General features: G+C 38.5%; 1 protein-coding gene across 3 annotated transcripts in view; it reads left to right on the forward strand.

Annotated features, from left to right (window-relative positions):
* The window catches only part of SUGCT (succinyl-CoA:glutarate-CoA transferase), a 489,378-nt gene that overhangs the window by 239,604 nt on the left and 235,667 nt on the right, over positions 1-14,107 (forward strand). For all 3 annotated transcript variants that reach the window (XM_032793445.2, XM_032793446.2, XM_032793447.2), the window contains one exon: positions 1,942-2,044. In XM_032793445.2, the coding sequence (XP_032649336.1) occupies positions 1,942-2,044 (103 nt within the window). The remainder of the gene's footprint in view (positions 1-1,941; positions 2,045-14,107) is intronic.

Raw genomic sequence — 14,107 nt, forward strand, 5'->3', positions numbered from 1 at the left:
TCCTCCAGCCTTCTCTGGGAAATACAAAACAACTGTGGAGGACTTTCCCTTTGAGGGCCTGAAGCTCTTCAATGGTTCCTCAGTGGGTCCCTCTACTCCCCCCAAAGACTTGCTCAGTACGTTGGCGTCTACACACCTGTGACAAAAAGGAAATACAGCAAGTCTCAAACAGCTCAGTGGTCCTGCGTATTTATCAAACCATGTTCACCGAACTTCCCGGAAAGAAACCTAGATTTCCCAAGAAGGCTTCACAGTTGAGAAGGAACTGGAGTGATGGTGGGTCCATCCCTCCCTATATACTCTTGTACCAGGGCATGAAGATGATGTGTAGGGTGCAACTGTGGACACTGTTGACAGTATCTACCATTAAATGAGAATGGACACATGCAGATCCTGGCATGAAGTACCCATAGGAACAAAACATCTTGAAGAACATCTTGCACGCCTTTTATCTCACTGCTTTGAAATACAAATGCCTTGTGCACCTGGGTGAATTTCATCTTAATGTTGGATAATTATCGCTCCCTGTAGGATAAATTAAATTTACTTCATGAAAATTGGGTAAAATCCCTTCTGTACAGAAAAGAGAAATGTAAGTGAAGCTGGGATAGCACATTTCTAATGTGCGATACAGAACATTGCAGCGTAGCTTATCTCCCTAGCATTTTCATTCCGAAGTATCACAAAATACTTTGCAGCCAGTTACAGACTATACATGAAAATAAAAGTAATGTGTACAAGTTATCCATAGCGTCTTTTTGACTCTGATATAGTTTTGTCGCTATACCCTTTGTGTTTAATATTTGTTTTAACATTTTTATTAGACATCCAGAGACGTTTGGGAACAGTACATTCTTGAACTAAATTTTAGTGTTTTTAATGTTGTTGATTATTAGACTTCAGGAACTTGGAAATGGTGAAATAGAGAATGCCAGTTATGCAGGAAAACCTAGCAGGAAATATACTACATGCCAGTTCCTTCATGTGTTTGAATCTATTATGCCAGTTCCCTCCCCCTCAATGGTTTTAAACCTGGCCAGTATCTTGGCAGCCAGTCATGTTATGTATCTTCAGGAAATTTAGGAGGTGGAATCCATGTCAGTTCATTTCTGCTTCAGAAATTCAGAAACCAATAGAAAATATCATCTTATACTTGGTAGTTACTGCCTTTGCTTCAGGACCATTTGTACTGTCTGGATACCGGTAACTCTGCCTTGCAGACAAGAAATAGAATTGCAGTTATGGAAATAGGATGCAAGTATCTCAAGAGGGAAATACAGTAGAGAGAAGGACTTCCGACCCTCTGAAAATTGAATGCTTTCAAGGAAATGAGCTAAGCTTTACAAGTGGTATAAAAAGACTTGGAATTTTGGATTACACAGGGTAAGCAGAGCACACACATGCTCAACCGGATGTCCTGAGGACTGATTATATAATCGTACAGCAGATAAATATGTAGTTGGTTATCTGACCAACAATTGTGTTTTGTTAAGTCTGACATATGTTTCAAATGTAATGGAGGAAAAACATTGTACTGCTTTAAATCAGTGATCTTTATGATCAAAAATAAGACACTTTCATACATGAGACTCTTACCCACATCATGTCTATTCTTTTGTTGTTAAATAAATAAATAAAATGCGAAGCACATTACTGTAATTAAGGACTCAAGGAAAGCCATTGATCCATATTTGGAAATGTTGATAATTTGGTTTGCATCATTGCTGGATTGCATCAGACAATCAGATAGAATTATAGGTCATTCTAACCATGATCTTTGCCCTAAGGCTTAGTCTTTGCATTTCCAAAGAACACATGCAGCACATTTCTGTTATATTATTGCCTGCCTGGGAAGAAGTCAGTGAGGGAGGTGGGGGTGCTCTGCGTTCTTTGGAATCTGAAACAGAGAGTTTAAACCACATGCTCCTTGTTTGTTCCTAGGTTTTCAGAAAAAATGACCACCAAATGGCTTGAACTCTTTGAAGGTAGTGGTGTTCCATATGGTCCGATCAACAGTATGCAGCAAGTATTCTCGGATCCTCAGGTCAGTTCTCACAGAGCCTTTGTGATACATTAGTAACATGTTTTACAAATATTCAGTAACAATTGCTTTCCTCTACACCAGCTTTTAACTACCTGAAAAAATGTGATTCAAGTCATTTGTGTTGAGTATGAGGCTAGTAACATGGTATAATTACAAACGATCATTAACTGCTGACCCTAAAACAGAGTGTACATTTGGAAATATAGCCTTTTCCATATTGTATTAGGCCATTGGTACATCAAGTCTTGTACAGTATCTTGCTGTCATCAGTGGTCAATGTCTGATTCTTCAGAGGACAGGAGAACAACATTTTTCTAGACAAGTACTGCAGTGCGGGAAAATAATTTTTCACTCTCACAGGCAATCATCCTAGTCTTTATAGTAGGTGTAACTACAAAGTATATTGATGAAAATTCTCAAGCTTTGAATACAGTTGAATGAAAATATGATGCAGAAATATTTTGAGCCATTTCTTGGCTTGGAATTCCCAAGAACTAAGAGGAATTTGTCTTTTGCTTTTAGTATTTCACAAAGTTAAATGTTTCTTTATTCATAACAGATACCATACATTTGGTTAAAATATTCTTACCTTCTTACACCCATAAATTTCTGAAAGCTGGGCACTGCACCTAATTTCCCATTGGAGCTTGTTGGGTTGATTGTTCTCTTGCCAGCTCAACCAGTTCTGTCAAACAAAGTTAACAGGCTATATTTTGCACCTGTTCTGCTACTCAGTGAATCTCATTTAAATGAATTCCTGATGCTAGAATAAACCTGTTCCATAAAGACTATACATCTACTTGAGTGCAAATGTATGCACAGTGAACATCCTCTGAATCAAATATCTGATAAAGGAATGAGAGTGTTCAAGGAATCAAAGTGCATCACTAAAAATTGTAAAATAGGATTGACTACGGAAATAAATGAATCTGTTCTGTGTGTAATATCTGCTGTGCTCCAGTATATAGACTGTATAGTATATTTACCAAGACTGTGCACAAGAATAAAAGAACAGAAAATGAATGTGCGATAAAGGAACACATTTATTGTATATCAAGGGCCTGCATTTATAAAGCTACTGCTGCATAAGAGTGGAAGTTTTGGTAGATTAATGCACTGTTATTCCTTGAAATGAGGAAGCACCATGCTGACTTTGCCTATGGAGGATAACCAGGCCAACTTTCTCACTTCATAATTTTCACAGGGATTAAGCTTGGGTTTTGTACACTTACGTTGCAGAAGGCTTTATTTTACTCAGGAGTTAGTTGGTTGGGGGTTATACACAGGATGATACTGAAAAGGAGATCCTGCACTTTTTGTTCAATGTGCCACAAGATTAAAAAAAGTCAATAACAATATGAGAGAGAGGATTTTTTAGAGGTTAAAGCGATGATGTGGGGTGTTGTGACGATGTGGTTCTGGCGGGACCCAACTGAGAGTGCCAAATCAGGACCAATTGCTCAAACAGGGCAGTCACAGCCCAAGGCTGGGGTTTTTCCACCTTTAAGGCAAACCAAACCAGCCAGACAAAAATGACTTTGGTGTCACCCCACTGGCTAACCTCAGGTAGTCTTTACACAAGAGCAATTTCCTTAGACACTACAGTCTCCAGGATCACCACCAGTTCCACACGTCCTGTGATGAATGGTTTATGAAACAATACCCCAGTAAAGAAAAAAAGATGGTCTCTCTCGGCATCCCAAAGGACCAGCCCTCAGACCAGGTCAATATACACATGCAGATCTTACCACAAATCATCGCTGTTGCCAATACCTTTAGAATCTAAATCTAAAGGTTTTAATTCATAAAGGAAAAAAGATAGAGTGAGAGCTGAATTTGGTTAAATGGAATCAATTACATATAGTAATGGCAAAGTTCTTAGTTCAGTGCCTTGTAGCAGTGATGGAATGACTGCAGGTTTCAATTAAGTCTCTGGAGAATATCCCCCGCTGGTATGGGGTCATCAAAAGTCCTTTGTGGCAGAGCTTCAGTTGTAGCAAAGTCCCTCCAAGGGTAAGAAGCAGGAAATTGAAGAACAAGAATGGAGATAGGCCTTCGCCCTTATAATAGGATTTTCCAAGTTGTAAGAATACTCCTTTGTTCTACTGTGGAAAGTTACAGGCAAAATGGAAGTCTGCAGTCACATGGGCCATTTATGGCACACCCTGTTGAGTCACAAAGCATATCCGCCCCCTCTCAATGGGTCAAATTGTGTAGTTAATGGTCCTTAAGGGCCGTCAAGCAAGGCTAAGCTGAGCTGCACCAACTTGTGCTGGGGTGTTACCCAGAACTGCAGCACAATTTGAAAAATAGCAGAAGCATACAGGCCAATATTCATAACTTCAACTACAAAATGAGACAGACATACAGACAGCATAATCATAACCAGTAACCCATAACCTGGTCTTAGACACCTTATATGACCCCCTTTACATAGAATTTGGTGCCACTACAGAACCTTGGTTGCAACCCATGTTCTATATAGTCCCAGTTTATATTAATAATGTCACAGGTGTGTGTGTGTGTGGGGGGGAAGTATCACTAAAGCGCCTCTGCTGAAAACTGCATACCAAATTGAAGGGAAGACTGTGGTAGTTTCCCTGCTTCTGACAAAGTTTGCCTTCCCTCTGGATACTTTTAAATCATCTCTATCATGGGACGCATAGTGATGCCCTTGCCTTTGAAATGGACCAGATTGCACCAATTGCCAGGTTTTTTCAAATTGTTTTCCGATTAAGGAGCATGTTTACTCCCAACTTCCGTCATAGAACTTCCTGAAAAATTGTGTCCCTTCCACGCACTCCTCTGGACTCATTATTACACTCTCGCTCTGTTCTCATCACTTCCTGGAACAAAATGTAAGCATTTCTAGTGAAGTGCAGCTTAATGGGTTTGTTTAGTAAATGGCGTCATCTCCCTCCCTGATTTATAGTTCTGAGAAAATGCTTGTGCTCAAACAAGTGAATAGCCCCTTTTCCCTGGAACTCAGGGTTTATCGTATAGTTATGGAAAGAAATGTGTGCTAGAATCCCTTGTTGAAATATTAGCATCACATCACTGGGTTAGATATACTTTCTACACCATTATCTCTCTGAGAGATGAATACAAGAGAAAGGACCAATGCGGAGAGCAGTAAACTCAGTCTTCCAGTTGTGTTGGATATTTCGTTTATATTTTTAATTGTACTTTATATTTTTGTGGCGAGTACTCCAAATATCTGCAGATGGGTCCTCCGTTGCCCTTCCTGATCCAATATCTCAAAAGTGACTTGGACTCAGAAGTTTAGGGCCAGTTCAAGGAAAAAGTTTATGAATTTGCACCTATCCCTTTATTCTGGGTTGCCAGTTTTCACCTGTGCATCCAGTCACTGTCCTTGTGTTTCAGCAGCAGCCATGTGTCTGCATAAACCACCAATATACTATACACATTCTCACTCTTCAACAACAGTTTTACCCTTCATAGACCATATTGTCAATTCCCTTCCTGCATTACAAAAAGCACTACAGTGGACTGGGAATGAGTAGAAGAGAAAATCCACCAATCACTCAGGTTCTGTAATCCAAATATCCCCAACACTCCCAAATCTCATTTATAACAGGAATAGAAGATGTTTCCCAACAAGACCATACCATAATCATAGCCAAAGTATCAGATATGTAAAAGTTGTCCCACTTATATACAGTATAAGGACTTTGTGATCACTCTGAAATGATGGAAGAATTCTTTTTTGTTCATCTTGTCTCAAGATCTGCCTAGCCTAGGAAAATCTGTGTTTAGGATGTTAGCTAACTTGCGTTAATAAACAGATTTTTAAAACACCATTTAACACTAAATGTAGACAAAGGCAGTAGGATTTAAAACTCAAGAATTTACCACAATCAGCTAACACATTTTTAAATTTCACTAGCTTTGCCTCATTGTAGAGAACCAAAAGCAGTACGGAGACCGGTGGCCTTTGGATGTGGATACACTTTCCTTTACCTCTAACCAGGATACCTTTGGAATCTACATACTGTGAAGGTTCTTTCCCTGGCTGTCTTTTACTAGCAATAGTACTAAAATATATATAATAATATAAAATGTAATATATATATTCAGTAACATTAAGTTTGAAACAGTTTCATTAATTTTCATCCCCACTATTTCCTAATCATCTTCAGTTTTTTGTCATTCTTAATATAAAGCAGCAGTCATAAGATGTGGGCTCACACCACTGGTGACTGAGGCTTCACAATGTACTGCATGTCAACAACCATCAAAGCGTTATGCCAGCACAGCTGTTAGCAATGCTTCAAAATACTTTACGGTGCACCACAAGGCCTTAGCAGCCAAAGACCAAGCGCATGGGGTAAAACTGAAGAGAGGATGGAAGCAAGACTGAAGGGAAAGGGACGCAAGTCTAAAAGGGAGGACTGAAGTGGTATACAATTTAATCAACTATAGGTGTGTGTCTTTCCCTCACCGTGGAATCATGGGGGTCAAAAGATGCCCATATAATTTCTTTTGTAAACTCAGAACAACTTGTCTGACCCCGGGATGGTTTGTTAACATCATTAACGGCTTCAATCATACTGTAACTGATCTGCCAAAAAAACAAAGTTTTTGACTAAGCTGGATCGCCAGGTGATACATTTTTTCCATGAATAGAATGAAATGTTGTCTACCTTTTCCCAACTGATTATAATCTTTTATTCATTTGTGTTGTTAAAATGAATACTGCAGGCATTCTCACTGCTAAGTCAATCAGTGTCTATGTGAGGGGGAGGGAGACAGGTTAAAAGGGTTGAGAGACAGGCATTTGCTCTCTTAGGGTCACTGATACAGTAGTTAAGAAAACATTCACACAGTTAAGACCCCTTAAAGGGACAACTTGCTTTCCTTAAAAAATGAGAGGGAAAGAGAGAGAGAAAAGTGTATTTATAGAAGGTCCTATAAAGGTACTGTATAGGCTATTAGCTTGCAGCGTTTTATATTCAGACTTTTTCCAAGTTCTCTTTTTCTAAAATATGTTCTTTTAATCAGGCCAAAATCATAGAGTACGTTAAAAGAATTCTTTAAAAGTTTTAAAAATTTACTGGATGATCTGAGTGTGGTCCTATTTAACATACCCTTGGGAACATGTGTATGAAATACAATGTGGTTTGAGGTTTTCCAAACAATATCAACTTAAAAGAGAACTTTTTTTTAACAGAAACAATTCAAATTCCTCCAAAAGATAAAACAAAACAAAAGCAGGTACGCATCATACTATAGATAGGCCATGAAAGCATAAAGATCTCTGGCTATTAAATAAGGGGAATGAAAGTATTCTTCTTACTTTTTTTATTAGGTGTTCTGTCTTTTACAGTCAGCATACAATGCCACTGTTGTTTCCGAATGGCTGGCAAAAAATTTTAAAAAAGAATAAGATGGCTGCATTATGGACAATTTTTAATAATTTTTTAGCTAATGTTTAAAACTACACTCCTTGATACATTTTATCATATCAATGCTGTGAGCAGAAAATAAAAATGAAAGTCCTGAAATGGTATTTTTTAGCAGAACAGTTGCAGACATACCACACAAGTTGAGTCCATCAGGTGTAAGACATCCTGATGCATCACTTCTGAGAAGTATTGGGAGGGAAATATCAGAGTTGAAATATCACAGCTGGCTCTGATTTCAGCTCCTGCCAAACACCTGCAAGCTCTAAAAGGATACCAAAACAAAACTCCACCCTGTGGCAGAAGGCCATCCCTTAACAACCTTTCCCTGAGTTTGCATCACTATAAAAATTAATTTAACATTTTTACAGAAACCTTATTCTTCCTGTCCCAGAAGACTAATACAGTTCTGTTAGCCATTCTGCTGAATATGCCTCAAAAACAGAAAGTTAAGAATTGAAATATTTGACAGTTGAAAATTATCTGATGTTTTCATCTTATTATTTGTGAAAGCCTGTGAAATTGGTGGATTTTATTAACCGCTAGACTATATCATATTCTGTAAATCATTTCATTTAAACACGTCCTGGCAAAATTTTCCTAGCATCTGTAAAAGCTTCCACAGTTGAACTTATGAACACAAAAAGCAATTCAAGAAACAAAGTATATTTTAATGTTTAGTTTAGTTTTTAAAAAAGTTATGCACTTTAAGGACCATGTTTTGAATCACTTTAGTGGTTAATATTTACTGAAACAGTTTTGCAGTCCACTAAGGGTTATTCAAGTCAAGTGAAATTATACTCTTGTCTGTAATACTGTAGAGAATTTCTTACTTACAGAGGTTCCTGCAACTGAAAAACAGTTGATGAAGGCCTTCAGATTATACAGTGTTTCTGGAAGTAATTTCTAGTAGAGAGGTGAAAGAGAAGAGTTAAATTTTGCATTTATCTCTTTGAGTATTGGACCTGGTTGGAAATTTTCCAATGGAATGTTTTTCCAGAAAATGCCGTTGTCAAAAGCAAAACATTTTGTGAGAATATGTCGCCTTTGAAAAAAATTATTTTGAAGTGAAAATTGGAGACAGAGCCCCATGTTTCAATATGATTGAAACATTCCATTTAGACCTTTTCAAAACAAAATATTTCAAATTTCCATTTCAAAATGACTTTTCATTTTGTTTTTAACACTATGAAGTATGATGTCAACAGTTGAAATCCGAATGAATTCTTTCAATTTTATCAAAATGAAACATTTTGATTGACCAAAAATGCAATTTTTTCCAGAATTTTGATTTGTGGAAAAATTTGAATTTTTCTTTTCTTTCTGTTCTGAAACAAAAGAGATTTCAGAATTCTAGAACTCCCCTTGAGACAAAATTATGGTTCTGCACTCTCTAGGAAAGTGGTTACTGTATCCCCTTTCAGACTACTGTACCCCTTTCGGGAGTCTGATTTGTCTTGTGTACCCCAAATTTCACTTCACTAAAAACTACTTGCTTACAAAATCAGACATAAAAATGCAAAAGTGTCACAACACAGTAATATTGAAAAATGTGTGTGTGTTAGTAACACATATGCCTGCATGTGTTGTGAAGAGCCATCCCTTCTATTTTAGACTCCCATTTTATGAAGATCATAAATTTCTAAAAAAAAGCATTTATTTCAAGCATAGTTATCCAAAGATCTCAGGGAAGCACCAAAAACCTTCCAGTGAACTGGTTTTCAGATTAAAGAGGGAACCTGCAAGGACATTTTCAAAAAGTTGCATTATGGGTTCTCAGTTCAGGAGCATAGTGAGAAGTGTCTCACTGACCTTTTCAAAACTTCAGTTCTTTCTTCACTATGCTCCAGCATTAGCAATTCACCACCCAGCTTTTTCAAAGCTCTTTGGTTGGTTTGTCTCTTTGGAGAGGTTGCACAGTGGTTCACTATTCTTGGATTTCAGTAAAGTGATGCCAGTCAGTTTCAAAGAATCTTGGTCCTACAATCTTGGAATGCACCGAAGACAATGCCATTGAGCTTTCAAGGAACTGTGCTTGCTGGTGTGTAATTTCTTTGAAGTTCCTAACAGCATGTTTATCTGACTGGAATTTTCATTCTTGGATACAGTGCAAATTTGGAGTCATAACTGAGCTGTATGGGTTTCATTATAGGTAAGAATACACATACTTAAATTGTTACATTGCAAAACATGATGGGATTACAATGTAAGTGGGATTGTCCTTGGTCTGTCTTCTAAGGTATAGCTAAGTGCTTGGAGGAGTTGGTGCCGGTGATTCTGTAGGTGGCATTCTTCCCACAAAGTCTGCACTGAACCAGTGCCACTGCGTAATGGTGGAAGACACTGTGCTGCTGGACTGCAGTCATTTGCTTGTGTTACACATTCAAAATTGTGTGCGCTTTTGGTTACTAAGATCCTGAGGAAGTTTTTAATAGTAGTAGTGGTAGCGTCCTGATGAAATTTTAGCTTGAGAACTAATATTTTGCCAACTTAAATTTCCCCAGCAATTTCAGTTGGAGATAGTATTTTTCTTCACTTCCTGTGTACTCTTTCCCCTAACTGTTGTGGAAAGTAATAGATTCATAGACTCTAGGACTGGAAGGGACCTCGAGAGGTCATCGAGTCCAGTCCCCTGCCCTCAATATGTACGTTGCTTATCAGCCTAAGATGCTTGTTGATTGCTAGGTAAAGAAAAACCTCTGTTTCTCGTTTTCAAAATATCACAATAAAGTAGACCTGTGTCCAAACTGAATTAAGTGAAGTTAGGACAGAAAGAGTCTGCGTGGATATCAAAGGCAAAAGCTTTGGATGCTCAAAACCAATTTTCAGTGTATGATATCAGGTAACTGTAGTTGTTTGTCATTTTTTTTTTATTTCTGAATTTTATTGTCAGATTTTGTCCAGGAATTTTCTGTGAAGATAGACAGCCTGAGCTGCTTCTCTGGGAAAAAAGGACCGATCTGCAAAGAGTTTTTGTACTCCTTTTAACTAAATTGGTTTGAAATTGGAATAATTAAAGTTTTACAGCTCCCTAATGTGGATGGTGTTATGCTAATATAATGGTGTTTATACGGGTATAGCTTGTTCCCGTAAATTTAGGAACATAAGATATGCTGGCAATAAGGCATCTTTATAGAGGTATAGCTGCATCCACACTAGGGAATGTACTGCTTTACCTGTTTATTTATTTATTTATTTTTAAATCACACCCCTAACTGAAATAATAGTACAAAAACTGTGTGGACAAGGCTATAGTGTGTCTCTACTCCCCAACTGCCTTTTCTGGGTTTTTCAGCTGAGTCCTGAAAATCACAAAAGTGATATGAATCTAATTTAAAAAAACCAAACACTTGATCAGTGATTAGAGTGTCCTTCGGGATGCCCCAGATGAGTTTCAGATGTTTAGGGCAATGCTAAAGGTGCACTGTAGCTCACACTGGGGACACTCAGCTAGGTGTTCGTCATTTCCTACATACCTGTGTGACGTGTAATGGCCCATAAAAGAGGATATTCCCATAATTCACAAATAGCCTTAGGAAGAGGATGGCAAACAAAAACCCACCAATGATAGCACTAGAAAGGGAACTCTTGGGCAACATGAGAGAGAGAAGATGCAAAGGTGATACTTCAGGAGTTTAGCTCAACAGTGGAAGGAGAGACAGACACATGAGCATGACTAAAAATGGAGGCTGTAATGTTGTTAACTTAACCTAACTTCTAAAGGTCCAAAGCAGGACTGAAACAGTTACTGGGTTGCAGATATTACAGTGTGGATCCCAAGCTGGTTGCCAAGTATCAAGGAAAAAAAAGAGAGGGACCAGCTCTTAGCACTTCAGCCAGCTAAAAGAAGTTTGCCTCCAAAAGCTAAATTTCCCCCCATTATCTCAGCCAAAGTTTGAAGGACTAGACAAGGGATGCTGCAAACTGTGGAAGACTTTGATGATTATACCCAACTTACAATGCAAAGGGCCAGGCTCAGTGCCTGTATCCTTCTGTAAGAGTTTGGGCCCCCCAAAACTGACCCTTAGTAACATGCAATCCATTCTAGGAACTTTCTGTATTTGTGACAAGCACTTATTGATTTATTAGGACTTGTTTCTTTTTCAGTATGTTACGTGCCCTTTTCCTAGGTACTGGTAATATGAATATGCACTTAAGTTTTTGCAGTGTGTTGGTCCAGTAGCTTGTCGCACAGTAATATATCTGGCCATTAAGTTAGACTGATTTCTTGAACTGCCGTTTTTTTTTCTGATAGGCTGCCACCTACCCAGTAATTAGTCTGTTACAAATGGCATCAGTTATAAATATTCTTTGTACTAATCAAAGCAGTATGACATTCAGCATCTCTTCTATGAAAGTTTAAAATACTTGGAAATCATAATAACATCCTTCATGTCCTTATCTCCTAAATATGCTGGCCCACATATAAAAAATTAAAATATGATCAACTGAACATAGCCATTCTAATTGAAATGAAATCAAAGAAAAAAATGAGAAGCAATTTTTTAATCAAGTAAATGTGTGGCTATATGCCATATGACAAAACTTTGCAAAAATAACTGCAAATTGTTGGTTCTTTGAGAAATATTTGCTGTCACAAAACTTTTCTTCTTTTCAATTCTGTCAGTTCTCTTGTTGTATTAGAACTAAATGCAAATGCTCTCACTCTCACTGCACACTTTCTCGATCTCTCATTATAGACGACTGATGGAAAAACAAACACCAAATAAGAGCATCTGGAGATGGTTTATTTCTTTACAAGTTGACTGGAAGACAATGTTGAAACAGACACTGTTGTCATTTCACAATACAGGAAATTTAGAAAAGGTGTCACAGCTGTTTTAAATAACTTCATTTTGAGCGTGCCAGTCATGTGGGCATGAGCCTTCACTTCTTCACTAGGAGAGGAGAAGGGAACTCATCCTGCTATAAGTATAACTTAATTGAAATCAATGAATTTCCAACAATTTGGCCCCTTAAAGTAAAAAATCAGTACTATGGCCTAACTCAGCATCTTCCTGACTTTAAGCAACTAAGTAGTCCCATTAAAGTCAATGGGACTAGTCCTCTACTTTAGTATGAAATGGGGCCTATATTTGATTATACTTCTTAATGTTAAATAATAAAGGGTGTGTGTGTGTAAATTTGAGAACTAAGTGATCTAGGCATTAAAAAAACCCCAATAACACTGAGAGGTAGAATGATTCAGTGTAAGACCTGATTGGTAGCTTTGGGAACCAAAGTCTCCTGTTTAACCGGAACAGAACAGTTATGGTACTGCACAGGAAACAGCAGTGCAATGTTGCCCAAACTGTTTTGCCAAAGTGCCTCAATTCTAACCTGGGAGGACCTGCTTTAGGCTTGGATGAATAATTCAGTCCCCTGTCAGTTTACTCCATGTTGTTCTACTGAGACACCCTCAGATTTGCCAGTTATGCTGGTGGTTAGTTTAAACTTGATCACTAGGTGTTGAGTTGAGACCACCAACTCATTCTCATTCATTTTGATGGTAATAACTTTGGTCACTACTGATCACTGATCAGGGCAGGATTACAATAGGTGACAACAGAGTTAAATAATTATGTGATAAATGCATTGTTTTAAGGAAGCATAATATACTGTTTATCTAGAACATTTGTCCAGGGCTATACCGGAAACCATATAGTAAGGGTACATCTTCACTACCGGCCGTATCGGCAGGTAGCAATCGATTTCTCGGGGATTGATATATTGCGTCTGATCTAGACGCAATATATCGATCCCCGAACGCACTCCTGTCGACTCTGGAACTCCACCAACGCGAACGGCGGTAGTGGAGTCGACAGGGGGAGCTGCGGACTTTGATCCCGCGCTGTGAGGATGGTAGATAACTCGATCTAAGATACTTCGACTTCAGCTACGTTATTCACGTAGCTGAAGTTGCATATCTTAGATCGATCCTTTCCCCTAGTGTAGACCAGCCCTAAGACATATTGCATAATTTGTATAAGAAGTGTAGGGTTTTATTAATTAAAAAAATTGAATTTAAAGATATGCATTTATTTGTGCTGCTTGCTGAGGTCTTCCCCATCTATCTGATAGGAGAATATAGGAATGGCATTAGTCAAGATGAAATTCTGTTACTTTTAGGGATTTTTAATACCTTATTGTGTTCAATGTCTCAACTTTGTTTTTCATTGCAAAATTGTGTTTAGTCATTTTAAAATTATCTGAGAATGAAGACAGGAAGTTCTGTGTTTTGGAAATTGGTGTTAATCTATAGCTCAGAATATATGTATTAGCAGGGGCGGCAGCTTATATGAGCTCAAGGTGCTCAAGCACCAGAAATATTCAAGACTGTGGGCTGTGCTCCACCAATATTTGGAGCTGGGTTTCTCCCCTGCTCCAGCCTCAGAGCTTCCCTGCTTGAAAGAAAACAGCCAGTGCCTCTCTCCTTTGTTTGTGCGGCTTTTGCCTAAGGCTATAGCGATCAGTGGCAGGAAGCCTCTTGGAGCACTGGGGGAGGGGAAGAGGGAGAGAGGAGGGGGAAGGAGGCACACACATGCTTGGGAGCTCTCTCCCCCGCCCTCCCGGCACCCAGGAGAAGCAGCAGGGGTGGGGCGGTCACAGATGATGGCAACCCCCCGCCCCGGTACCCATC

This window comes from Chelonoidis abingdonii, chromosome 2, assembly GCF_003597395.2.
Source record: "Chelonoidis abingdonii isolate Lonesome George chromosome 2, CheloAbing_2.0, whole genome shotgun sequence".
NCBI classification, from domain to species: Eukaryota; Metazoa; Chordata; order Testudines; family Testudinidae; genus Chelonoidis; species Chelonoidis abingdonii.